We start from the raw sequence: 26,384 nt of genomic DNA, 5'->3' as shown, positions 1-26,384 counted from the left end.
ACATCGACAAGCCTCAAACCAAGAAATTCTAAGAAAACATTGTTTTAGTTTTAGGAACCCAGAGGCAGGAGCTGCCAAAAAAATGGAGTAAGGAGCTTAGAGAAAAGCAAAGGGCTGTGGTGAGGGCAGAATCAGGTAGCACAGGACAAAACACAAGCACAACTATATTGTAGCAGCTTCTGCACCCACAAACAGAAACCTTCTTCAGGCTTCTTCCATCTGCCTGTCTGAAGAATGGAATGGAACACATTACACTCATGTCTTGGAAAGTAGAAAAGATCAAGAACTGCTAGTAAACTATTTATTAGCACCTACGAATAGCCAGGATGAGCAATAGTCAACATTGAAATAAGGCAATCCCACCACATCAATTTAATTTCCCTCAGTTGCACAGAAGCTGATTCTGTGAACAGAGAAGACGCAGATCCTGTACCTGCTTGATCTCAGGGAGGTTATTTCACAGTTTCACACATCCTCACAGCTGATGTGCAGAGCATGATTCACAGGGAAGTGCTCTCACAGAACCGTACCAAACAGACTGGAGAGCAGCACTCAGGCAGGCAGCAGGGCTCCCTGTGAAATGAGGTGAGTGTTCTGCACAGCTCCACAGCTCAGCACTGCCCTGGGAGCACTCTCTGCTCCACTCACAAAGGCAGTCCAGAGAGGACAATTCCATCCCACTCCAACATCGTGTGAGGCTGAGGTGGCCATAAAGAGTGTTAGAAAACTCGACTCAAAATGTGGCAGAGAAACTACATAAAAGGTACCCATTTTCTCCATCATCTGTGGCTGTGAACAAACACATGGAGGGATAAATGAGGCCTGAACCTCTGATGTATAAATTCTTCCCATTCAATATTCCAAGAATGTATAGTTTACTGCACAGTGCCAGCACAGAGCAGCTCCTAACCAGCGACCAGCACTGCTTACAGGGAACTGCAGTGCCTTGTGAAGGGATAAAATCACACAACTTTTCAGAGCCAGCACAGCATCTTGCCCACACCTCCAGTAATATTTACTTTCCTATGTGTTTTGCAGGAGCTGTACCGAACATGATACTGGGAGGATGCAGTTCACACTGGTCTCATCAGAAGCCTGGACCAATCTGCCCCGTGACTGTCCCAGTGCTCCTCTCCACCTGCACCCTGACAGAGATACAGACAGCCAGGTAAGCCAGCTGCACAAGTGTGTCCCAAAATCAGCAGTTTCTCCATTCAGGATTATGCCAACCAAATAACTCTCCTTGCAGGGCTTCAAACAAATTAAACCAAACCAAAAAAGAACCCATACCAAACCAAATGCAAAACAAATCAACAACAATGAAAAAAAAATCAAACTGAAAAACCAAATACAAACAAACAAACAAACAAAGGCAACAAGAACACCACAAAACAAAGCAGGAAAAAAACAGGAAAACCCTGCCAAATATCTGCCATACTACATGCACACTGATGAAATTATTTCTTTCTATTACACCCTATGATTGACAAATAGCTGTTTCTGAATCAAAGTGGGAGTGAGGAAGGAGTGAGGACACAAAGCCAACCATTTGCTCACGACATCTTGGGATTATCCCCATAGGTAAATACAAGTATTTCCACATACCTGGATCTATACAACGAAGATGAAAAATGCACTGGTGACAAAGTAATGAAACTCCATATTTATGCCATATATTCTAAAATCAGGCATGGAAGGCTCCTTCCCATCTCTCTTTCTTGTACCTTGCTGGCAGGTCATGAAACATGAACCCTGCATTGTGCTTTTGGGATCATTTCCAAATTCCAAATCCCCCATTTTGTTCTCTAAGATGGAGCATTTCTTATCCCTGTGTCACCCAAGTTTTTGCCAAGTCGTAAATAAAATGTTAATCATCTGTGCTCTTTCTCATCAAATAGGGTCATTTTCTGTATTTTTTTCCAGTGTGGGTCTCAAACTTCATACAACATACAGCTGGACCAGCAAACTATAAAAAGGGAGTAATTACTCATTTAATTCAACATTAGCTCTTACTATTGTGTCTGGTCTCAACTGTTCTGCAGCTGCAGCTCTGTGCATTTACATCACTGCACCTACTGACTGCCAAAGTACCCCTCTTTGATTCTCTATTCTTCATATTACCACTGCTGTTGCACTTTGTAGTTTAATATCTAATCTGACTCTTCCTCATACCCTTGCTGGTGATTTTTTGAGCAAGCTCAAGCACACTCATTCTGGACACCACTTAATACTATTTTAGTTTCTTTTCAAAATAGCAAGCCTTTTAGAAGGTGTTTTACCAAAAGTGGCCTTCTAAAAGCAAGTCTACAACACCAGACAATAGGTTGGCAGACAGAAAAGTTAAGTTCTGTATTACTCATTATATAACTCAAGATTATTACCATTCTACCTTGCATCATTTAGGGAAAAAAAAAAAAAACAACCACCACACCTTTGAAATACTTAAAAATATTACCAATAAATTAAATAATAAGAAGAGCATAACTAAAAGAAATCAGAAAGTTCTGGACAGGCAAAGCAAAGGAAAAGATGACAGAATAGACTTGAAAGAATTTGTTTTGAGACCCTAATACAAAAATGTGGACTATCACCTTGTTCTAAACAACAGCATTTCTACTGCCTCTTGAGAACCCCGCAGTACTATCAGTGTATCACACAGCCTCCCAAAATGAACGCTCAGCTCCTTGTTCCACAAGGACATATGCTGTCTTATCATACTTGTCCCGACTGACAGGAACACAAAACGTTCTCATTTTCAACAGCAAAAACTTCTGAGCACAAAGCACTTTTCTCTGTCTCTCCTCTAATATTTTTGCAAAGGCTTCCCGCCTACCAGATCTCTCAGTGAAGTCGTAACCATTGTGCTTCTGTCAAATCTCTGCCTACTGCCATCAGCACTCACCATCACAACCCCTCTCCAGCATCAAGCTGATGGAGGAAATAGTCGGTATAAAACATAATTTTCAAAGATATATCTTTTCCAGCAGCAGAAGTAACAGTCTAAATTTAGCTTGAACAAAGCCAAGTTCAATGCTTAATGATATTTCCCAACTATTTTAATTATCTCCCTTCCCTTATGCTGTGTGTGAGCACAAAAATCTCCATTTTAATTTCAACATATTTGAAATAGCACCAGCCCTCAAAACACTAGAAGTTATGTGGGTAATGCACTTACGTATGCAAAACATACAGTGCTTTGTCCAAAGAACAAAAGCGTTTCCTAGGTGAGGCTGTTTAATTAAAAATTAAAAGCAGACGGCTACAACGCAACATACTTCAGGAAAGAATCTCAAATTCAAGCTAATTCTTCACAGCATTAAAGAGAGCCCCAAACACAAAGCCAAATGCTGCAGAATGTATCAGCCACAGAAAATTCATAATGGTAAAAATGACACAGAGCTGCTGGAGAGGGTCCAGGGGAGGCCGCAGAGAGGATTTGGACTCTGGAGCACCTCTCTGCTGGGCAAAAACTGCGGGAGCTGGGCCTGGTCAGGGTGGAGAAGGGAAGGCTGACAGGGGATCCCATCAATCCAAGGGGTGCCAGAGGATGGGGCCAGGCTCTGTTCAGTGTTGCCAGTGCCAGGATGAGGAGCAAGGGCCATCAAATAAAGCTCAGCAAATTCCACCCCAGCAGGAGGAAGAAGTTCTGTCCATGGAGGGGCAGAAGCCTGGAACAGCTGCCCAGGGAGGGCCTGGAGTGTCCCTCTCTGGAGACATCCCAAGCCCAGCTGGACACGTTCCTGTGTCACTGCTCCAGGGGATCCTGCCAGGGCAGGGGATTGGGCTGGGTGAGCCCCAGACATCCCTTCCAACCCCAGGGATGCTGGGATTCTGTTTTAAGGATTACTGCTGAAGAAGGAATCAGATTTGTCTAGGTAAGTGATAAAAAGACATTCTACAAGCACAGATTAACAACATTAATAGGAAGTTGAATGGAAGTCACCACCAGCTTATGAAACGTCATTTCATAACACATTCTTTGTGTATCATGATTACACAAGAAATTACTGAGATGGTGACAGACAAGGTCCATCCAAGTCTCTGTTTTACATCAGTCTGAGCTAACCTCCTACACTGCTACCACTACTCTACTTGCCAAGAACTGTCAGAAACATAATTCCTGTTCCTTTATCAGCATGAATTGCTGTGGAAATTTACAAGGAGCACCAAACATCCAATACAGACCTCTCTGAGAAAGCATACTGCCTCTGCAAGCAGCAAGGCCACACCTGGATTTTCCACCCATCACTGCACTGAAATTATTTAAGTTCAGGGGATTTAGGTTCATACTCAAGAGGGGATCCAGTTGCTGTTGAGGCTCTTACACATCTTCCTTCAGGCTGCAGAGACATGGAGTGTCCACTGCCTGGTTTCCAGCTTCCTCTGAGGGAGGCTCAGAACCTTTTATGATAAACACAAATAACTACAGAACCCCATGAGAGCTGTCCTGGAGTCGGACAGGACATCTAGAGTCCCAGGGATGGCCTGGAGGAGGGGGAAGGCCAGGGAGCAGATGGCTGCATCTGCCCACAGTGTCACATGGGAATGGAAGAGCTGAAAGGCCACAAAAGAGACAAAACCCCTCCCCCCCAAAAAAACCAACAAAAGCAAAACAAAACACACAAAAAAACCCCTCAAAAAACAAACAAACCCACAACAAACAAATGACAAAAAACCCAAACAAAGCAATTAAAGACAACTTAAGATAAAATTCCACCCTGCTGAATCCTGTTGATAAACACTCAAGAATCATGTAAGATTATATTCACTTACTCAGAAAAAGTAAAATGAAAATTAGCCCATAATACCTCAGTTTAGTTTAAACACAGAAAGGAAAGCACATACATTACTGTGTATGCTTTTCAAGCTATACTGGTAGGTTATTACACATGTCACTCAGGCAGAAGACCAGCAATTGTCCTTTAATTCTTTGCTTACTCTAAGAAGTTAAAATAACAAGGAGAAAAAAATCCAAAATACATCTCCAGGATTTTGATACTTTTATCCAGATATTTTTTAACAGCTATTCTGAATTATTATCTTTGATAATTAACTATATTCAAAATAAGTACCTGACCTATATCTGAATCTGAAAATTCTGGATACCTGGTCCTCTGGGTATTAGCCATCATTAAAAAGTGGAAAATACATTCTCGCAGGCTGTAGAGGAGAAGAAGAACAGCATGATGATTGCATTCCATTATTAGAGGGCCACAGCATATGTCAAACAAGGACAGACTAAGGAAATTAAATTCATTTGGCATGGAGAAAGTTAAGAGGGCATCTTCTATCACCCCAGGAGGCATTCAGGAAAGCCTGGAGCAGAATCTAGTCAGAGGTGCACAGACAAAACCAAGCAGCCATGAGTTGCATTCTCTCCCACAAGACCAATTAAACAATCAAGCAGGTGATACACTGAAGCTGGGGGCTTCCTTCCCTTGGGAATTCCCCAAAGTGGACAAAAAAAGTGTAACACATGAGCTCCAGAAAGCTGATCCAAGCCAAATTTTCCCAAGATTTTGAGGAAAAAAAACTATTCTAAGAAACTGTGTAAGTCATCAGGTGTGTTATAAACCAGCTGTAGACCAACTGTGCAAATAAGAAAAGAACACATGGACAGGCTGCACAGTCACTGCTCCTGCAGACCCTTCTGTGCCACAGAAAAGAGAAGAGTACAAAACATTTAATGCACTGCTAACACAGCCCAGTGATGAGCTCTGGAATGGGTCTGATGCCTCATCTGTGCTCACACCGCAGCTTCAGGTGATCTGCTTGCTCCTTGTTGGGGAAGATGATTCAGGGAAACCTTATAAATATGATTGCTTAGCATAAGATTCTGAAAATATGAAACTTATAATCGGGATAGAAATGAAAGCTTACTTTGAGTTGTAGGATACCAAGTCTTAGTTACTATATAACCTGAAAACAATAGCCTGGCTAGCTGAAGGAGAATCCCTTCTGACTGGACAATACCTTTCTGCTGGCTAAGGGATCCAAAGGTCAATGTAGCAAAACAGAAAAGTCTAAAGAGTAGTTCTTAGAGTTTAAAATGTAACACAGGTAAGGTAGTAGTTCTTATAGGCTGTATGTAGATTCTACAGGATTTTGTGTCTTGTGTTGGTTGGTCACTGTAAATTAGAATATTCATCACAAAAGGAGATACAATGTATTGTAACAAAGACCTCGCTCTCTTACCTCTTAACTCTTATCTCTCCTTCCCACTACTCTTACCTTTTACTTCTCCTACCTCTCTTACTGCTCTTACCCCTGTCTTTTTCCTCCCACTCTCACCCCTGCTCTCTTCCCCCTGCCACCTTCTCTCTCACTCCCTTCTCTCTTACCTCTCACTCTCCTGTTCTCTCTCCCTCTCTCTTTGGGACTTCCCTTCAGCTGAGGCTGGTGGCTGAAAGCAGCCCTCTTCACCCACGACCCTTGCAAAAAAACACACGTGTTTCTAGAATATCTCAGGTCATCAGAGTACCTTGTCCCAGCCATCCGCAGATTCTCCTACACTCCTCACCTCAGGAACCCAAGGTCTGTGCTCTGACCAGAAAACTAAGGGATTTTCCAAGCAGGAATTCCCTTAATACATCTTCTTGGACTTCACCAACCTACAAGGCAAGAGATATGTTCTTCCCTTATCTATGGGCAACAGAAACTCCAGGACATATCATTTACGTCAAATATCCAACTATGTTCTTTCAGCTGGGACTGTGACACAAAATCCCTTTTTTTCAGTTTTTGGCATGTGTAACTCGCTATTCACATTTCATTCTCCTCTCACGCCACTGACAGAACCACTTGAACCAACTCCAACTGAAAGGATATGATAGATTATGTAACTACTTCATCTTTCCATTTTTTCTCTTCAATTTGGAGGCTCAACATTTGGGACACTAGCACACTGAAGTACCCTCTCCACTACAGAAATAAAAATTTTAAAGCCACAACAGGATCTTCCAGACGTCAGCATCTGCAATTACAGACGTCATCAGAAACCATAAAAAACGCCAAGTATTAAACAGCTCCATCCTAAAAATCAAACCCACTGTTCTGAAGACATTTCAATAACCAATCTAAATTTGCCTTTGCACATGGCCTGGACCTGGCTTTTTACACTTTTCCAAGAAAGATCTAGCTGGGTGATGTTCCAGTTCATCATCCCTAATGACCTCACAGCTGGGTGAGACTGGAAAATTGTATTACCCCTGATTTTCTTCCAGAAATGTCTCCATCTGAGCTCTCCAGCTATGATTAAAATAAAAAGACTCCCAATTCCAAGCTCACAAAGACACCCAGTGAGATGCTACCTTCAAATATAAACACAACAGGGAAAGTTCTACTCTAACCCCATTCCTTTCTTCTTTGCTGTTACTGGAGTTATTCTCCTTCAATACTGTCAAACCACGGCAGGATGTGAGTAGGGAGCTGAATATAACAATAAATCCAAGCCTAAGAGTGAGCAAGAAACTCCTTAGGAAGTTATCTGAATGAAAGCAAGAGATGACAGAGAAGAGCAGGAATCTCTATTGTTCCACATGCTAACCTGGCAATTAATACTGCTTTCATTCTCAACTCAAAAACCAGAAGAGGCTTTAGAGTTTTGGCAATGTGCATTATTGGCATGCTCTTTTTAATGGTTTTATCTCAAATAAAAATGTGGTTCTTATACACCTAATTTAAAAAGAAAAACAAAAAGCCCTGCAAATGGTAAGACAAATGTTAAAATAAGGCTCCAAACCCTGACAGCTCTCTGCCAATCACCAGGAAGGCCAAGCTCTGATTTCTGAAAGGAGGAAGCTGCTGAGTTTGATTATGACTAGCCTTGCACAATGAGAAGTGTGGTTTTGACACAAAGTGTGGGTGGGTCTGTCCCCAGGAGCAGAGATTCCCTGTTTGGGCAGCTCCCAAACACCTCACAGCTGGGAAACTGAAATATGGGGTCCAGGAGTCCTCTTGACACCTGGGGACAACCCTGTCCAAACTTGGGAACCAACACTGTAGAACCAAAGGACAAAACACTCTGCCCATGAAGGAAGATCTGCTCAACCTCAGCCCTGCTCACCCCACACACCTCAGCTCAGAAAACATCATCAAAATCTCTCTGCTAAAGCAGAATTTGGCACCAGGAACTTCTCATCTCCATCGGATAAAGAGCTTTGCATGTTTTGTAATGGTTTTAATAGAGCCTGATGGACAGAAAACAGGATACATCTGGCTGGTCAATTAACTTGTAATTAATGTCCCCTTTGATAAAGCTGATACAGATTTAAGAGTCCATTAAATGTGATTAATCGAACTTGTTAATTTTTCAACAAATCATTTTAGACTTTCCTGTGAGATGTACAAATATGCTTAAACACAGTCTCATCTCTAACAGAATAAATAAAAATAGATTGTTAACAATTATACCTCCAATATAAGATTTTTTCTTCTTATGTCACATTCCTGTAATTCAAGAGTGGAACGTTTTCACCAGAAATTGTTATTTACCTTGATTTCCTGTTCTGTGAAAAGTTAATACAAGATAAAAAGCAAGGCAGCTCTTCCTCCCCTGGGTTAATTTAGCATGCACTATAGCTGTGCACTGTGTATTCTTTCTTTCCAAGGATTTACCATTAAGGAGCCAACTGCAAAAAACCCACTTAAATTATTTCATAAATGGAAAAAAAAAAACATTTTGAGGAAGAAGGTGAAGGCAGCTTGGGCCAAATGGTATGCTTTTAAGGAAAAAAAATGAAAAATAATTCTAAATTGAAATTCAATTTATCTCATGTTTACACTTTAAGGGCTAGCAATGGTTCAGCTCAAAATACAGTTTTAAGTATCACGAGGCTGCACATCATCCCTAGAGAAGTGAGCTGAAAACAGAGGTCGCAGACTTTTGTCTTTGTTCTGCCTGGGGTTTTTCAAATAAGTCAAAAATTGAAGAAAAAATAGTATCTTAATTCCTCAGACAACAGATACTTACTTCAATTTACTAGATTTTGTAACTCAAGACTTAAGGAAACTGAGTAATAAATCTTCTATTATTACCAAGCAATCAAATGGTTACATTATTAGAGAGAGAAGAGGGATAAAGCTACCACATGAAACTGAGTTTTTTTGTCAGATAAAGGATTTTTGCTCAGAAGACATATGGCCTTCTTTCTATTCAGTACCTGTCTTTTAAAGTACAAGCAGTTGTTGGCATAATCTGTCTATAAAGAATGTTCCAAACCAAATCTCAAGAATTCCTTTCACCCAGCTTAACATGAAGAGTACTGGTCTAGCTTCTGCTCATGGTCAGTGATGAGACAGAAGTATCTGAAAATACATCTCTATTAATGCACAATAATCCATTCATATTTTTTGAAATCCTTCCTGTATCTGGGCTGCAGCAGAGGGTCTTTAGATCCTGCTGAGTCTTCTCTCAACAGCCAACTCCAAATGTACCACTCTCAACACAGCCACACTCAAGACAAGTTCTTTTTTAAAAAAAAAAAAACTGAAAAAAAATAATAAAGGATTACATTAAAAGAAAGAGGTGTCTTGGTGTTTGTGGGTTTCTATTTCCCACTGCAGTTCTTTATGATGCCACAAAAACTTTTGTAATGATCATATAAAAAGGGACTGTGGGAACACAGCCAACTCCTTGATCTACCAGTAGCGCTCCAAAGATTCTGGTGAAACTCCATTCTGGGACTCCCATCCTCAGTACATTAAAAACCAAACGTGTTACTCTGCAATTAATAACATCTGATAGTGTGCTAATTATATACCATAGGACAATTAATTGATAGAGTGAGTAGTTTTCCCTCTGCCATTGCTCACAAAATTACATCATGGCTTTGAGTATTGAATAGCAGATTCCAAAATAAGCATTTCAAAATACAACTTAATCGAAGTTAAATACAAGTCTATTTGATGATGGTATTTATGAAAGCATTTCTTTGCTTAGGCAACCCAAGGGCACTGGCATTCAGATTCTGGTGCCAGGTCACGTCTGTGTTCTGACTCTGGTTCAGTCTGAAAGCTGGGCCATGTGTCATTTCTCACACTCAGACTGTTTTGTCACACAGGGCTATTTTCACCTAGATTAACTCAAAGCACCAATCCCAGAGCTACATTTCAGAGACAAACCAAGCTGAGGTTTTTTCTCAAAGCCATGAGGAGTAACAGGTTCACTGTACTGGCAATATACACAGGATGCTTTATGGTAAGGCTTAACTTCTCCACTTCAAGATGGAAATTCATGTGCTATCTTTTCAGACAATTAAAACATCTTAACAACTCAATTAATACTCAAGGTAAGAATTTTTTGACAGCCACACAACTGTTTCCCTTAAATTAAAGGTTTATTCCCCCTCTTCTTAGCTCACTGTCTCTCAAAGTAGTATTTTTTTTTTTTAATAGTGAATACAGCATTGCCCTGGGAATGGATTTGATGGATGGATTGTTCAGGAATCAAGAATCAGTTGGTCGTACACATGCAGAGTACACTGGTCAAAGGCTGAGACCCAGTGGACATCAGTTTCCACTGGTGTCCCTAAGGAGTCTGTGCTGGCACCAGTGTGATTTAACACCTGCATCAGTGACACAGAGGCACCCCCAGCAGCTGACACCAAGCTGAGGCTGCAGTGACACCCCAGGACAGGATGGCATCTGTCAGAGGGACCTGGACATCCCCAGGAGTGGCCCATGGAGCTCTCAGGAGATTTAACCAGGCCAGGGGCTGGTGCTGGCCCTGGGTCAGGGCAGCCCCAGGCTGGATCCAGGCTGGGGCTGAGCAGATGGAGCAGCCCTGGAGGAGCCCTGGGAGTGCTGTGGGGCAGAGCTGAGACCCCAAACCCCTGTGCTGGGCTGAGCCTCAGTGTGGGCAGCAGGGGAGGGGGATTCTGCCCCTCTGCCCCCTCAGCTCAGAGCCCACTGCAGAGCTGCCCCAGCCCTGGGCCCAGCACAGCAAGGAGCTGGAGCTGCTGGAGCCAGGCCAGAGGAGGCTCCGGGATGAGCAGAGGGATGGAGCAGCTCTGCTGGGAGGACAGGCTGGCACAGCTGCCATTGTTCAGCCTGGACAGGAGCAGCTTTGGGGTGACCTCACTGTGGCCTTTCAACTCTTAAAGAGGGCCCATAAGGAAGATAGGGACAGAGTTTTTAGTATGGTCTGTTGAGACATGGCAAGGGGTGATGATTTTCAACTAAAAGACAGTAGATTTAGACTAGACTTAGACTGGATATACGGAAGGAGTATTTTGCCGTGAGGGTGGTGAGGCCCTGGCACAGGGTGCCCAAGGAGAGATGGTGGATGCCCCATCCCTGGAGACATTCAAAGTCAGGCTGGACAGGACTCTGACTCACCTGGTCTACCTGCAGCCAAGAAGTTAGTCTAGATGACCTATAAAGTCCCTTCCAACCCAAAGGCTTCTAATGAGATATTAATTTTAAAGAATTAAGGACTTTAGTTAAAGTAGACGTGGACTTGCTGACGTAGACTTCCTTTTACATTTTGAAGAATAAAGGACTTTAGTTAAACTAGACATTGCTGACGTAGACTCCCCTTTTACTAACTAGACATTGAAACTTCCTTTTTTCAACATAAGCCGGATTTAAGGAACCGATAAATCAGGAGACCTGTCAACTTAATCAATAGACTCCAAGAACACAATGTGATCATAAATCAGATAGTCTTGAGAAAACAGGATCGAGGTGTCACCAACACTAAAAGGTTAAAAAGGCAAAGCGAGGAAGACGCATCTTACTTCATCATTTTGAGACCCCACCCCCTAAAAAGGACCACCGACCCATTTCAAAGAACAAACTACGCATGCTTAATTGCTTTTTGCCTAATTACCATACGAAGCGGGGAATGGGATGGACCAGAGTCATGAATATGCATTTGTGTTTTGGGTATTCAACACTTTTGTACATAAAAAGACCCTGTGATCATCTGTAAATTGCACGTGTGTATTTGGGAGCTATCCCTCACGCTGCCCGGCGTCGTAATAAACATACACTTTCTAACTTCAAACTGCTAGAGAGTCTTTGTCTGTCATAGTTGGATATTGGTATTAGATCAATATCCATATTTTTAATAAATCACTATGATTATATTAACACCACCTTGCTCTTCACAGTGTTCTCCTGGCTCCTCCTCAAGCCCTGATAAGACCTGTTTAGTAAAAAGCAAGATGCACAGCCACAAAGCAATCGAAGGCATCCAGTGAGATGGCAGGTAGCTATCCAGGAAGCTGTTCAGGAAAGTTATCCTTCCTTTCCATACGCCTGTACTATTCAGGGCAAGTGACAGATGAAGCAGGATGGAGAGGTGTCACCTGTACCCTCCCCAAGGTCGTACCTGCTGATTCTCTCTCCTCCTGAAGGTCCCCTCAGCCATACCTCTGTAGAGGGGCCTGCAGGAGCAGGACAGTGCCAGGCTTCCAGGAATGCGGCTAGAAATGGAGACAAGGACATCCAAGATATGTAAACAGAAGGGCAGAGACAGGAAGAAGTGGCAAAGACTTCAGAAAGCAGTAGCATAGCTGTAAAACTACAGGCAGGAGGGATGGAAGGGCAATTATCTTTCTCCTGAGAGAAGCCAGCCAGACAGGCACAATGAAAACAGGAATACACTCAAATATATTTGCTAGAAAATATCCTTAAGTACATCTATCTCCCTTTGTAGAAAGTCTTTTACATAAACTGAAAGCAAGTATCTTACATAAAATCTTTTTGCTTTAAAAAACACTGTGCTGCTAGGTAATACAGAGCTAATTACTACCATAGTGATTTCAAATTCTCTACTAAGAACACAGAAAACAGTCACGTGAATTTTGAACACCTAACAGTCATTTGGACTATTCCAAATTCCCAGAGGAAGAGTCCATGCACAAAGCACACTCCTCAGGAGTCTAATTTACCAAAAGCCCCTTACCTCTGCCATACACAGAAAAGAACATCTGTTAAAAGAGACAAACATTGTCAGTCAAGCACAAAATTAAACTGCTAAAAAAGAGAGCCCAAAAGATAAATCTTGTTTCTTTCTGCAGTTCAGCAAATTGATGGTACATACAACCCCACTTCAGTTTCATTCTCTTCAAGATTAAAAAAGCAATTCTGGGTTTATGACAAATAAATAAATTCATGGCCTCTCTTCCCCAGCTCAGGAGGCCCTGGGAACCACGACTACAAGAGCATTACTGTCCTCACTCCATATCACTGCTACCTCCATGTCAAACATGCAGACAGCCTCAGTCTTCCTCTATCCCACACTGTCTCATTGACATCACTGCATAAATTAAAACCACTGAATTTCTAACTCCTAGCACTAACAATGAGGGCATGAAATGCAGGAAAAAAGGTAATGACTGAGATGTTAACACATCCGAGGTATCCTCAATGCTATTGTTTCACAGGGAAAGATTTATGTCCCAAGTCAGCATCAAAGCTGAATAAATTACGAAAAAGCAGTCCTTATTAAAACAAAACACTAGGACTTTAACAAATATGCCAACATTCAAAGACTGTTAAAAAAAAATTAACTTGCACACCAGCTTAAAGAGCTTAAGAATCATCTTCCATTTGAATATGTGAAAGATCACATTATATGAATACATACTGAAAGAAAAAACAAGCAACATCACAACCAGAGAGAACAAAAAAATACTCTAACTTACATGTCACCTCCTACACTTTCTGATCTGTCCTGTAATAATAAATCAAACCGTTGCCAAGACATGCAAACAAAGGCTTTAAAGTTTTACTTTTCCTGCTTCTCTTTAAAAGGTAAGGGGTTTTCTTTCCTATGTAAAAAGTTAACTTCTTGACACCAAGAAACTGAAAAAGCATCAAGCTCAAGACTTAACTTAAATTCTTCATTTAATAATTTCTATCTCAAATGGAAGGGAGGAAAAAATCCAAACCCAAGAATATTATTGATCAGTGCAATAATGCCACAAATACAGCTGCTGAACAGAGCGTGTCTTCCAAGCTTTGCAGTCACATGAGAAATAATGCACCTTTGAACCAGGTGTGAGTCTGGGGAAGCTCAACAGAGCTTTGGCCTGGGGGCAAATTTACAAATACACTGGTTGGGCATGGCAATGCCTGCAAAGGCCAGCTGTTGTTGCAAAAAGCAATGCTAACACTTTTTATCTAATTTATCATCCAGGGTAAGAACAGTGCACTGCACTGCATTTGGACACAGGGCTTTGCACTTGCCTCTTCATGCCCCTGCAGCAACAACTCCATATGCATGGGAGGACAGTAATTCCACCTAAAGGATGTCCCAAAATGTAAGGGGCAGTCAGGCAGGTGTGGCAAATAAATACACTTCACTCATAAGCAATTTGTCAAACAAGATGTAAGCCCCACACTTCCCTCACCTGCAATGCCACAGAAGACAACAATGAATGCCAGTATTGAGAATAGCAATATGTCCTGACTGAGACAGGATTTAACTGCCAAAAAACACCATTCAGAAACTCTTCCAGGTTACTGCATGATGATAATACTGTGGTATAATTTTTTTCCCCTGTCCATCCAAAAGGAGAGAGTTCTGACATTACCACTTCAAGCGGCTGGCTGCACAGACCATGGGCTGGATTCTCAGCAGCACAAAACACCTCTTCAGTCAATAAACACCTGCTCACTGATGCATTTGGGGTTTGTATTTACAGAAGATAGCTCACGTGCTGGTTTTGTACTTTAGTTGCCTTTTTGTTCCCTGCTACAAATTTAACTGCTTGTAACTTCCATTGACACAAAACATTCTCAGAATGTTTGTCACAGCTTGCCTTTCACTTAAAAATCTATGGGAACATTACAAGCTAATACAAACCATGAAACCACTTTTTATGATCACCAGCCCTTTATACACTCTTCACTCCTCTGTTCTACCAGTTAATGTGCAATGCTGTTTACTCTCACTGTAACCCTTTGGGGGGTCTTGTTTTTGCCACTGCAACCCTTTCTGTCTTTGTTCACCTACAAACCCCAGGAGCTGAGCTATGTAAATAAATGCACATGCCCTTCACAGAAAAAAAAATTCCTTAACATTAACTATATGAATGCATCCTCTGATCTGAGCAACCAGCAGTCACATATGAAGATCCACAAAATTAAAAGCATTTTTATACAGTTACAAGTCAGAGTTCATTCCAGCTGAAATTCTACTTGACTGATGACATAAATCCATAACTCTGTCCATGAGAGCAATTAGCACTGAACAGCACCATTGACTAAATGTAATAAATCCACTACAGCTCACTCTAAAGAGACCATGACAGAAACTGGAGAGCAACAAACCTGCAGAGACCTCACCCAATACAGTCAAAAGCAGAAGCCACTGATAAACCAGAGGGCTATTAGCACCGCACTTAGCAGAAGGAGCTTGAAATTATATTTGGAGAGGTCCTGAAACACAAATTAAAAAGGCTTGTGTTGAACATAATGATGGAGGTTCAGCAACTTGAGGCATTCCATCATGCCTAGAGAGGGAAAATATGTTTGGTTCTCAATGGGTCTGAAAGAGAAGGGAATTCCAGGGAACCAACTTGAAGCCAAAGACTACTGCATCACTCGGGAAACAGCAGAAAACTGAAACTCATATTCAAACCCTCAGGGCAACAAGCTGCAGACTACCTGCAGCCTAAACCAAACAGTGCAGACCTGGGTGAAATGCCCCGGGTTAAAAGTTAGCTGTGATCAGTGTGTTTTCACAGGGTCTCCAAGAATGCTACAGAATGAAACATTGCAAAAAGAGGGTCAATGGAAAAAAGAGGACCATCAGAGCACTCCGAAGATGCAGTGAATTTTCCAATGAAACAAGGAAGGGGCAACATGAGAGCAGCAAAAATATCACAAAGGAGCTTCAAAGACAATGTCAGGAGACCAATATAGGCCAGGTTTTAAAGCAGCCAACATGTCCAGAAGGGTGGGTGCTCACCCTTGTCTAGAAAGAACCTAGAGTACAAAATGCTGTGTTCTTTGGGAAAAATATGTCTTTTCTGAAGGCAAGAATTTTTCTCTGTTTTCTAGAAAGAAGGAAACTAAAACCATGAAAAGATTTTGCTCCAGGCGGGTCAGCACTTGAAAACAGATGTTACTAACACTTTTGGAACAGCACAGTACCCACCAGAACAGTTTGTCCTGAACCAGTTTTTGTAACCTACTTTTAATATAAGCTTTGCTTTTGAGGGAAGGCTCTTCACTGGCCTCCAGCTCAGTGTGCTTGAATAGTATTTCCCAGTCATTAAATCCACCCTAGAATAGTAAAGAATTAAAAAAAAAACCTCACTGAACTTGAAGGGAAGCACTGAGACTTTCAACTCTTGTCAGTAATGGGGCACTGAACCAAGTTAGGGCTGCTCTCATAAAGCTACAGAGCCTTACCTTAGCTCTACCTTTTATTTCATTCATTTGGTAACCATAAGCATAGTCTTTGTGCTGTGCATAAGCATCATCTTTCTCACTCAGTGCCAAGTTCTAGTAAGCAACATCCAACATCAAATCACCCCTGCTGCAACTCTTACATTACATAGGAGGAGTAGAAAAACTTCCCCTCCCCTCTTCCCTCCCTATTTTTCTCTCTCATCTTTACCCTGTTTTCACCATTTCAGTGGTTTTCTGCTGAATCCCTACCCTACAAAGAGATAAAAAGCCTTCTTGAACCACAATATCTAATTCCTATTGTTTTAGTTAGAAGGGCATTCAAAAAATTGTGGAAATTAAACTTTTTACAGCTCATGGAAGAGTCTCAACAAGAGGTTTTAGAAAAGAGCAGGTAAGGATGAAATCACCAATACTACTCTTGATACTGTGCCAAAAACCAAACCTGAATACTACAGACATCTCAATATGTGTTAAAATGAAATTACTGCTGTGCAAAAGAAATGCTACAAAACCAAAACTAATTAAAGGCTCAAGAAATCAGCGTATTGAAACCAAATTACAATGAAATACTTCAGGGCCCTCTAGTGGTTTAATCCCTGGTACGAGAAAAATATCCATAAAGAATTGTTTTTAAAATAAGGCTGCTGAGGCGTATTGCAATAATGTGTTCTATTTTTGTCACTTTCATGTAATTAAGGACATTTAGGCTGGAAAGCTGCCTAGCAAATTACCAGAAAGGTGAAAAAACTACAAACTAAACCCTGTTCACAAAATCAGCTAACAGGTAGCACTTTTTGTCTTCATAAAAACAAGTCACTCATTAACAGTCTCAACTGCGCATAACAAAAAAAAAAAAAAAAAAAAAACAAAAAAAAAAAAAAGGAAAAAAACTAAGAACCACTCACCAAAATTCCAAAATTCACACCAGAAAGACTATTTCATTCAAAATTTTAATGTCACACTCTAAACTAGCTCTCTACAGCCCAAAACTGCATGGTTAAAAAAGAAATAATGAAAAACCAAAATTTTCTCCAAAATACTGCATCTGCAAGATTTACTTCATCCCCTCTGTTCAGAAGACTGCTTCATCCTTCATCTATCACCCTGAAAATTACATCCTACTCCATCTTTACTACACACCAAAACTGATACAGAAAAGAGGTAACAAATTTCCTCTCAAAATACACCAAGAGAACTCAAAACTCTCGAAATATGCCAAGAAAGCAAAGAGATGATCAGTCACAATACTTCCAGGTCTGTACTCAAGTCCAAGATGGCGTAATAGGACAAACAGAATGAAATACCAGTTGCAAAGGTTTTCTACACCTATCTACATTAATAGAAAAGGAAGTCTCATGTCTTTTAGAGACCTAAAAACTATGACAAACATAGGAAAAAAAGCCACATAACACCTCTTTTAGACCTGAAAGGTACGTGCACAAGCTTGGAAATTATTCCAGCAGATCTTGTGATCAGGAGTGTGGTGGCAGGACCATGACAATAGCAATGTTTAGGTGCACAAATATATCACAGGCCAGAGACAGAAGCCATGAACTACAGTATAAATACAACTTGGGAGCAAGTGCCCAGAACTCAGTGGGATTTGGAAAGTTCTGAATCCAGCAACAAACTGTAGCCATTCTGAAAAAGGCCATGACAGAACTACACATCCATACCTGCTTCTGGATCTCAGCTTCACCAGTGGCTCCGGAAAAAGAGAACCCCAGAGAGCAAACCCCCCACAGAACTCACCTCATGGAGGTTATACTGTGGATGAGCTTTTCAGATTGATCTGACAGCCTAGATGGAAGAATTATTTCAACTGGCTGCAGGCGCAGAACCCGACTCTCCAGCTCCAAGCAGGAAGCACAGTCCCGAAAACTGTCAAAAATTACTTCTCCTGTAGTTGGCTGGATTGCCTGCCAAACAAAAATATATACACCTATATCCACTGAATATTCACATTTTCAGGGACTGCTTCAGTGGCTCAAACTGTTAACCAGAGAGAAAATCTATAGTGTAAAATTATACAGCACCCCCACACATAGTGAAAGTGGCAGAACAAAAAACCTGAATGCACTTTTTTTTCAAATCCATGATACAACAATACCTTCAAAACACTAACAGAACTTTGTCTTGGTAAGTGGCAACAATACTTTACAAATGTAAATGTGCTCTTGCTGTTACCAGTCCATCACTGTTCAATTTTTAATACCAGACAAATTTATTATTAACTGAAGTCTATGAAATGTACATGTAATTTGAACTGGAATTTGAACACTTGCTTTTGTTGTTCTCTTCCAACAGCAGTATGACATTCAAACAGAGGGATAATGAAGATACATTTAATTAATTCATTACCAGCTGACTGGGCTTCAGTTATCACTGTGTTCTGCTGGTTAAACAGGACTGGGTTTAATCTTCACCATAAAAGACAATACGAATCTGAAGTGTAAGTGGTAAAAAATCCTAGGTCTCTTCCTCTAAAGAATGGCATTTTGTAGAGGAAAAAGGTGCTCACAAGCTTTAAAATACTGACCCTAAAAATGCTTAAACATTGAAATTTGTAAAGCATCTGAACTAATAATTTCACTAATGTATTTGGTTAACATACTAGTATGTTTTCAAGTGTAACACCAGCAAAAACAGTTTGATAAATGTCCAACTATCAACTCCATGCCTTTTCTGCAGTTTTCAAATATAAAGCCATAACAGTTCACACACAGTTATCTTACCTAAAGTGCCTCTTCTGTGTGAAAAAAAAATCAATTTCTACTCCCCCACAAAATAAAATCTAAAAGACAGAACAGTCATGAATTTAACAAGGTACCCACCCACCTCCCCAGAAAAAAACCCAAAACACTCAACAAAACAACCGCGCAGACCCTAAAATACTAATTCCTGAGAAACTAACCATAATGCCTGTAACAATGTCACCTTTCTTCCTGCCTTTCAGGTTGTCTCCATTTTCACAGATGCAGAGGAGGTAGTTATCAGGGACATCAGATGTTACCTCTTCAACATCTACAGAATCATCCAGCTTCAACAAAGGGTTCACATGTAACAAATGTTAAAAAAAACAGTACACAGATTTGGGTGAACTATTCAAGGGTCTTCCAAATCTAACTCTTGTACTCTCAAACATTAATCTAACAATCTTTTCAGCTTCTGGTATCTAGTAAGTTTGTTTGAGAAATTAAATTAAAAACATGAGGTTAGTAAGACAGGATAGAGGAAAACAAAAAATGGAAGAAATAAAATTCATTGGTTAAAAGATGTTTCTCCCTCATTTTAACATTTTCTAGGAAAGATCTGCAGGACACTGTAGATTTGGTAAGTCCACTCCATTACTTCAGAAAGCAACTACAGTAAACACAACAAACCTACAGCCCTGAGGAGATTAAATTGTTTGCAAAGACAGCAAGATGTTTTACCACAACATAAAACTAAAGGAATTTTATTTCTTGCTGCCACTCTTATGTCAGCCACTACCTGCTCATGATCCATCCTGGTGATAACACTAGAACCAAGGCTCCCAAAGTTTAGTCTGAAACCCAGTTTATTTGAAAAGGATATCTTCTCCAATAAGTGTAGACTTAGTGTAGAGGGCAGTCAGCTTACGGCTGAAGAGAGAGCTTTTATTTTCTCCAGCAGCTTTCAGTGCTGCAGTTTCCATTTGCTTTACTACCCCAACCTACAGGCAGACAAACAAGAAACAAAGTTAGATCTCTGGTAATAAATTGTTATTTTTATTATTCTATATATCTGGTCATCTTTTAAGATGTGCAAACAACAAATGCATAATTCAAGCTGGAATACATCATCAACAGAAAGGGCTTTCACATCAGTCCTACTAATGAGATTATAAGGCACTGCTTTTCCTGACCCTTTTCCTACTCCTGATTGCCCTCTCAACTTCGGTACCTGTCCTTCTCCTCCTATTTTGAAACAATTTAGCTGGACATCACTGCTTATTAGAGAATCAACAAGTCCTTTTCTTAGAAAAGGAAGCAAAAAAAGAGGTTGTCACCAGAAAGCCACAGAATTACAGGGATCCAGAACAGGAAGGAACATAGGAAAAAAATGGGCTGGGATAAGAAAAACAAGGATGAGAGAAATAATAAAACACAGAGAGGATATGTACATATCTCCTTTTTAAATGCAAAAGCTTGATACTTAAACACTGAAAAAAATAATTGTTTTGGAACTATTATCACAATCAAAAAAATTTTCCTGATAAAATGAAGGTACTTCTCAGAATCTGCTAATAGTTCATGACACCCCCACCACAGAGAAATTGAAACAAAGGGAATTTGGCTATCTCTACTGCAAGAACCACCAATAACGAGCTGCCCACTTCTCAGCTGTAACCAGGTTCTGGTACAAGCAGTGCAAGTTCTCTCAGGGCTGGTCTGTACTCAATTAGCAGGAGTCAGGGGTAACCTTGTGTCCCTTGGCTACCAGGCGGCGCACGTGGATGAAGAGCCGGTGGCTGGGGATGCTGGCAGTCATGAAGTTGTGATCCAGGTGACAGTAAATGTTCAGTTCTTTAGCTGCAATCTGCAACAAGAGTCAGCCAATGGGTCCCAACAGTAATCTAAGAAGCTAAGGAGCTTATCTCTAAGACAACAGTGATGCACAACTTCAATTAAAAGCTCAGTGACAAAGGGAAAACATTCCAGAAGAAAGCCTGGAGGGGCCCCTCCACCTTCCTGTCCCAGCACTGCCACGAACAGGGGATTCACTATCACAGGCTGCGGGTGTCAGGTTTTAAGGTTGCACCTTGATCTTTACCACTGTGAGGTAAACCACCCACACTGCACACACAGAGTCTGAAACACAGCTCAGCAAAAGGTCAAATGATTTTCACACCACTAAAAGCACAGCAGGAATGGAAGTATTCAGTGTATGGTGATAAAGATGGGATTAACCTGGCCAATCAACTAAAATACTGAAAAATCAATATTGAACAGCAGTGGAAACTAAATACTTAGTAAAAAAGAGTAACAAAACTTACTAAAATGTGACACGTGATTAGTACTGCTTTTTTGCCCCTTAGCAAAATGGCAGGTATTCACTGACTAGAGAATGTGGTGTAAGGCAGGACATGCAGGCAAACACTGACCTGTCTATCTGAAAAGCATATTTCTATTTCTGGACTCTAAGTACACCAGCAAATGAGCAGACAAATTACACAGCACAAATATGATGAGGAAAATGAATTCCCAGTAACCAAGCAACATTTCTCACTGGTCTCAACTATGGAAATCGCACCAACCAAATGTTGGTAGCAACAACTTTGGGACAGATCATAAGAAAAAGCATTATGAAACATTTATGAACCATCATATGTTCATATGTTTGTTAAAATTTAAAATTATGTTTGTTATATAGTCCCTTCCAGTTCCTACAGGTCTGCCATGTGTAGGTGGCACATTTAGGCATGCATTCAGGATTCTCTCTGCACCCAGGCTGTACCTGATATATTCATCTTTTTTAACATCACTTGCTCAACTGCCTTTCCACCTGAAAGATTCCTAATGTCATACATTACAGTTCTATATTGGATATATATTATAGTAGAGCTCTGAGCCATGACATACCCTTCACCTCCAAAAGTTTTTTAACTTTAACTCTGACAAAAAATTATTCTAGGAATTCACCTTAAATACTCAATACAAGATAGCAAGCATTACCATGTGATTACAAAATAATAAATGCCATTTTGACAAAAAAAGTATGCATAACGGATAGTCTTGAATTCCAGCCTGCAGAGATTTTTCATCCTGATTTCAAGCAACAAAACAAAACAAAATACCCCTTAAAACTTATGCCCCCAAAAAAGCCCCTTCCCAGAACTAGCCACAGACCTGGGATGACACCAGCATAAAGCAAGTATCTTTCCATAATTTGGGAAAAAAATTACCTCCGCATCTTGTCCAAAGAACCGGTATTTGTATCCACATTCTACACACAAAACAGCGTCTTTATACTTTTTCTTCATTTCTATGAATTGGAGTTCTAGTGGAGTGTAAATGCTTTTAGTTCTTTTATTAAGATTTGTATCTGAAGAATTTTGAGCATTTTCATAGGACTTAACAGATGCAGAAAATTGACTAAGATTACATTGTAACTCCTCCTGTAAAAAAAAGATGGAAAAGTATAATTAGGAATCATTAAACAAATCAGTTGCCCCCTCCCCGGCTTGCACTGACCATAGAGCTAAAGATTGCACTCGCACTGAAGAACCCCCAAGCTGCAGCACAACTATTGAAGCAGGATACACAGAATCCAGTATATTTGGAATGAAAAGGAATTAAAAAGCCATGAAAGTCAAAGTTAGTCCTCAGACACCTAAGGGGAGATCAGAACCCTATTGTACAATATGCTCTCAAAGCACAGACCAAGACAATGCAGGCTGCAAAGACTAGGCAGTCTAAACTGGATATATATTGAAGTAAGGATGAATTACTGCTGCAGATTACAGGTGAGAAGCTCCAGCACAAAGAGATGAATGATGTCTCAAAAACAGTAAATCAAGAAACAAATCTGAGTCTCAGCTCCCTGTCTCAGCGACCAAAACTATACTCCATCTCCAGTCTGCACTTCCTCTGTAAGTTCAGCAAACCTCTCAGAATAACTTAAACACTGAAAATCTACACTACAGTTTCTAAAACCTTAAATGTGAAAGGCTTTGAGCCCACTCTGTCTGCAGTTTATAATTTACAATCACATTATGAAGCCTATTCTAGCCAAGCAACTTCAGCTCTACCATACTGTGTTGTTCTGTATTTTCAGCAGTGATGGCTTCAGAAGTGCAGACAAAAATGCCGAAAAGTGTTTAACTTACAGCAAAGTTCCTCCTCACTTACATCACAATTATCAAGAACAGATAATATTGGTTAAAAAAATACAAAGACAACACCCTCCAGAATTTTTTTAAGCATATGACTGTTCAAAACACAATTGATCAGCTTGTGGTATAAATTCTGTATCTGCACATAAATCCAATAAACTTCCATTTCTACCAATGGCCCATTCAGATTACAAGAAACAAAGTAAACAGACTGTTTAGCAGCAATGGTAATTCAGAATAAACACTGAGAGATAGCTTAAATCATATACTTTGGGTCATGGGAATATACAAAGAGTGAAGTCAGAGAACAACCAGGGAAAAACAGCACTTAACTGTGACTGCAAAATCCCCACAACTGCACACCATTAAGCAAGAGAACCAGCCCAGCACAAATAAAGCCGCACTGCAACCCGAACTTGGGTGGCTTCAGAAGCTCAAATGTCTCTACTGCAAAATCCTCAACCCACAGACTCAGTGATCTTCAGTCCAAGGTCTGTGCCTGCCAAACAGGATGACCTTGTCTTGTTTAACAGGAAATTATTGTGACAAAGCACGTGAAATAAGGGCATGAAACACGATATAAGAAGTAAAAACAAACACAAAAGCTGACTTGTTGAGATGGTCATACGTTAGCAGCTGGAGAAAGGTTCCTAAGTAAAAAGCAAGACACAAATAGCTAAAAGGACGCCTTCCAAGGAAGGCAGGTCAGCCCTGCAATCAGTTTTCTGGGTTCTCTAACTGACCACACCTTCACAACCTCAATCCCTTACCACAATAGAATTCTCTTGCAACAACCTGTTCATTTCAGCATGTGGACCCCATATTCACACAAAGCAGACACCTCCAGTAGAAGGTCACAGCCCTCAGACAGGGAAGGTTAAAATTAGCTAAAGCCAGATGTAGAAGTCCATTGAAGAGCAGCTACCACAGTAAGCAACGAGATGCATTCTAGGACCTGAATATGTCAAACTGAGCACACTGGCCACCAAACCCCCCAATTAACTAATGTTAACTACCCCAGGAATTAAAGAGGAAGCAAAGTAGTATAGTTCACTCGAGTTTCTTGGTTTGCACCATACCTATCATAATGACAATTTTTCATGTGAGCTACCCCTAACTTCTGTAGATGAAAAGGCATTACATTTACCAGCAACTAGATTAAGCCACATCTCAGTGATAACCCTACACAATATTTTTGCAAATAAAGTCTGTTAGAAGTTTGAGAGCCCAAATCAAAACTGGTGGAACTGAAAGCAAGCTGAGTCAAGTGCCTCTCTGAACACATGCTATTAAAATGTTACAGCTTCCCACAGAGGCACAGGTGCCACCAACAGGGCTTCTGTTCCCTCATGATGCTGTTGTTCAACAGTTCAAATGTATTCAACAATTCAAGAGAACAGCCATTCTGCTAACCATGCAAAGAGCTTCAGGAAAACAAACACAGGTCTGTGGGGTTCTGCTGCACCATGCCATGTCAGAGCACAGGAGCACAAATGGAAGCTTGTGACAAAGCTTGCTGCTTTAACTCATAACAAGCAATCTACCCACACCACAGGGCCAAAGCTCTGCATACCTTCTGTGAGACCTTTGGGCCGGTGTCCCAAGACAGAGGATTCTTCAATTCTGAGCTTTTCTCAGAAATACTGGGACATTTTTCCAAACTCTGAGATTCTTTCTTCTGAAAGCCATCCTCTTGGACTCTGGTACACTGCTGGTTTGAATCACTGCAGAACTCCCTCAGCCTGTCCAGAGTTTGCAAACAGACACGGGACTTTTCACACTTCCGAAATTCTTCTTCAGTGAAAATTCACAACAAAAATGTATTAGCAACTTACTTTCTAAAAGAGAATGTCTATTAGAAGAACATCAGTAAGCACAGAACACAAGCATTTTCCTCCATGTCTCTCTTCCCTATGTTCTCTCTCCTCTCCCACTGCAGTATTTCTGCCAGAATAACAGAATCATGCACTTAAACAGCTTGGTTAACTTCCCTGGAAAACCAATATTCCTCACTTGTATGCGTCTTTCTATGCGAGAAGAGAGGTATCAATATTTTTTGGACTGACAACTGCACATCAGTAAAGTTAGCTAAGAACACTCGGAATCAAACAAATCTTCTTTCAGTACATTTCTTTTAACAGACAATATTGCTTCTTGAGAGTGTCCTAGTGATACTTCGAAGCATCACACCAACAAATTTAATACCATCCCCACTTTGAAACTTAAAGAGGCTAATTCTTTCAACTAAAAAGTAATGAACTTTATATTCACTGGTTTTCATCCCAGCATTAACTTATTAAATCCTCTGCCCAAAGTCATATCGAACCTGGGCATTTCTGAGGCAACAGAGCAACTGACAAAGAAGAACTTATTTACAGCCTGCCAATGCTTGAAGGTTTGCTAACATCAACTCACTTTTATCCTGAGTCCTCAGCGGGTTACAGATCTCTTCCAGAGTAATTTGTCGCGCCTTGGTCTTCTTTTCACAGGGTTCATTGCTTTCAGTAGATGTGCACCTTTTTGTGGCAAATTCAGAAGTCTGAAACACAAATTAAACTCCTACGTTCAGTTACCTATTCTCTCTGGAAGAGAATAATGCAACCAGCAACTTCACAGCAACTTTTGCATTAAGAAGTTAATGCAAAATAATCCAACCTCCCATCCCTGGTATTGTTCCAGGCCAGGCTGGAAGAGCTTGGAGCATCCTGCTCCTCAGATGTGTTTTGAAACATGCAGTTATAACACTATGTAAATAGCAAATTCATCACTTTTCCTGTTTCATCATTGATCTTCTGCAAGAAGCTTGACTAAATATGAAGAAGTAACTTGTAAGTCCAACAAAACATAAACACTTTGCACAGAAGCACACAACAGGTGCCTTCAGCAGCTCACATCCATATTCCATATCATAATCTCAGATGGTTTAACTGTGGAATTTCAATTTCCTTAAAACTAAGTAGGAACTTCGGAAGTCCACTGTCACCAACTAAATCCAAAACGTCCACACAAGAACAGTCCCAATCAGTAGTAGTTTTCAAGTCCACTGTTAAATACCACCAGAGAAACACTAATGAGTAAGATTCTTCTACAAGGGCAGAAAGCCATAATCACACCTTTCAAATTATATTTGAACCAAAGGCAACCAAAATAGCGGACTTCA

The 26,384-nt window shown here is 40.6% G+C and overlaps 1 protein-coding gene across 1 annotated transcript in view; it reads right to left on the bottom strand.

Moving 5' to 3' along the window:
• The window catches only part of MSH3 (mutS homolog 3), a 91,179-nt gene that overhangs the window by 63,112 nt on the left and 1,683 nt on the right, over positions 1-26,384 (bottom strand). Inside the window, exons 2-8 of the mRNA XM_066339742.1 lie at positions 25,640-25,763; positions 24,798-25,018; positions 22,295-22,507; positions 20,812-20,928; positions 19,945-20,062; positions 19,283-19,428; positions 18,121-18,287 (exon numbers count right to left, since the gene is read on the bottom strand). Coding sequence (XP_066195839.1) covers positions 18,121-18,287; positions 19,283-19,428; positions 19,945-20,062; positions 20,812-20,928; positions 22,295-22,507; positions 24,798-25,018; positions 25,640-25,763 — 1,106 coding nt within the window. The remainder of the gene's footprint in view (positions 1-18,120; positions 18,288-19,282; positions 19,429-19,944; positions 20,063-20,811; positions 20,929-22,294; positions 22,508-24,797; positions 25,019-25,639; positions 25,764-26,384) is intronic.

The sequence above is a fragment of the Sylvia atricapilla genome, chromosome Z (assembly GCF_009819655.1).
Source record: "Sylvia atricapilla isolate bSylAtr1 chromosome Z, bSylAtr1.pri, whole genome shotgun sequence".
NCBI lineage: Eukaryota > Metazoa > Chordata > Aves > Passeriformes > Sylviidae > Sylvia > Sylvia atricapilla.
The sequence above is the reverse complement of the archived record's forward strand: the minus strand, read 5'-3'. Positions and strand labels throughout refer to the sequence as shown.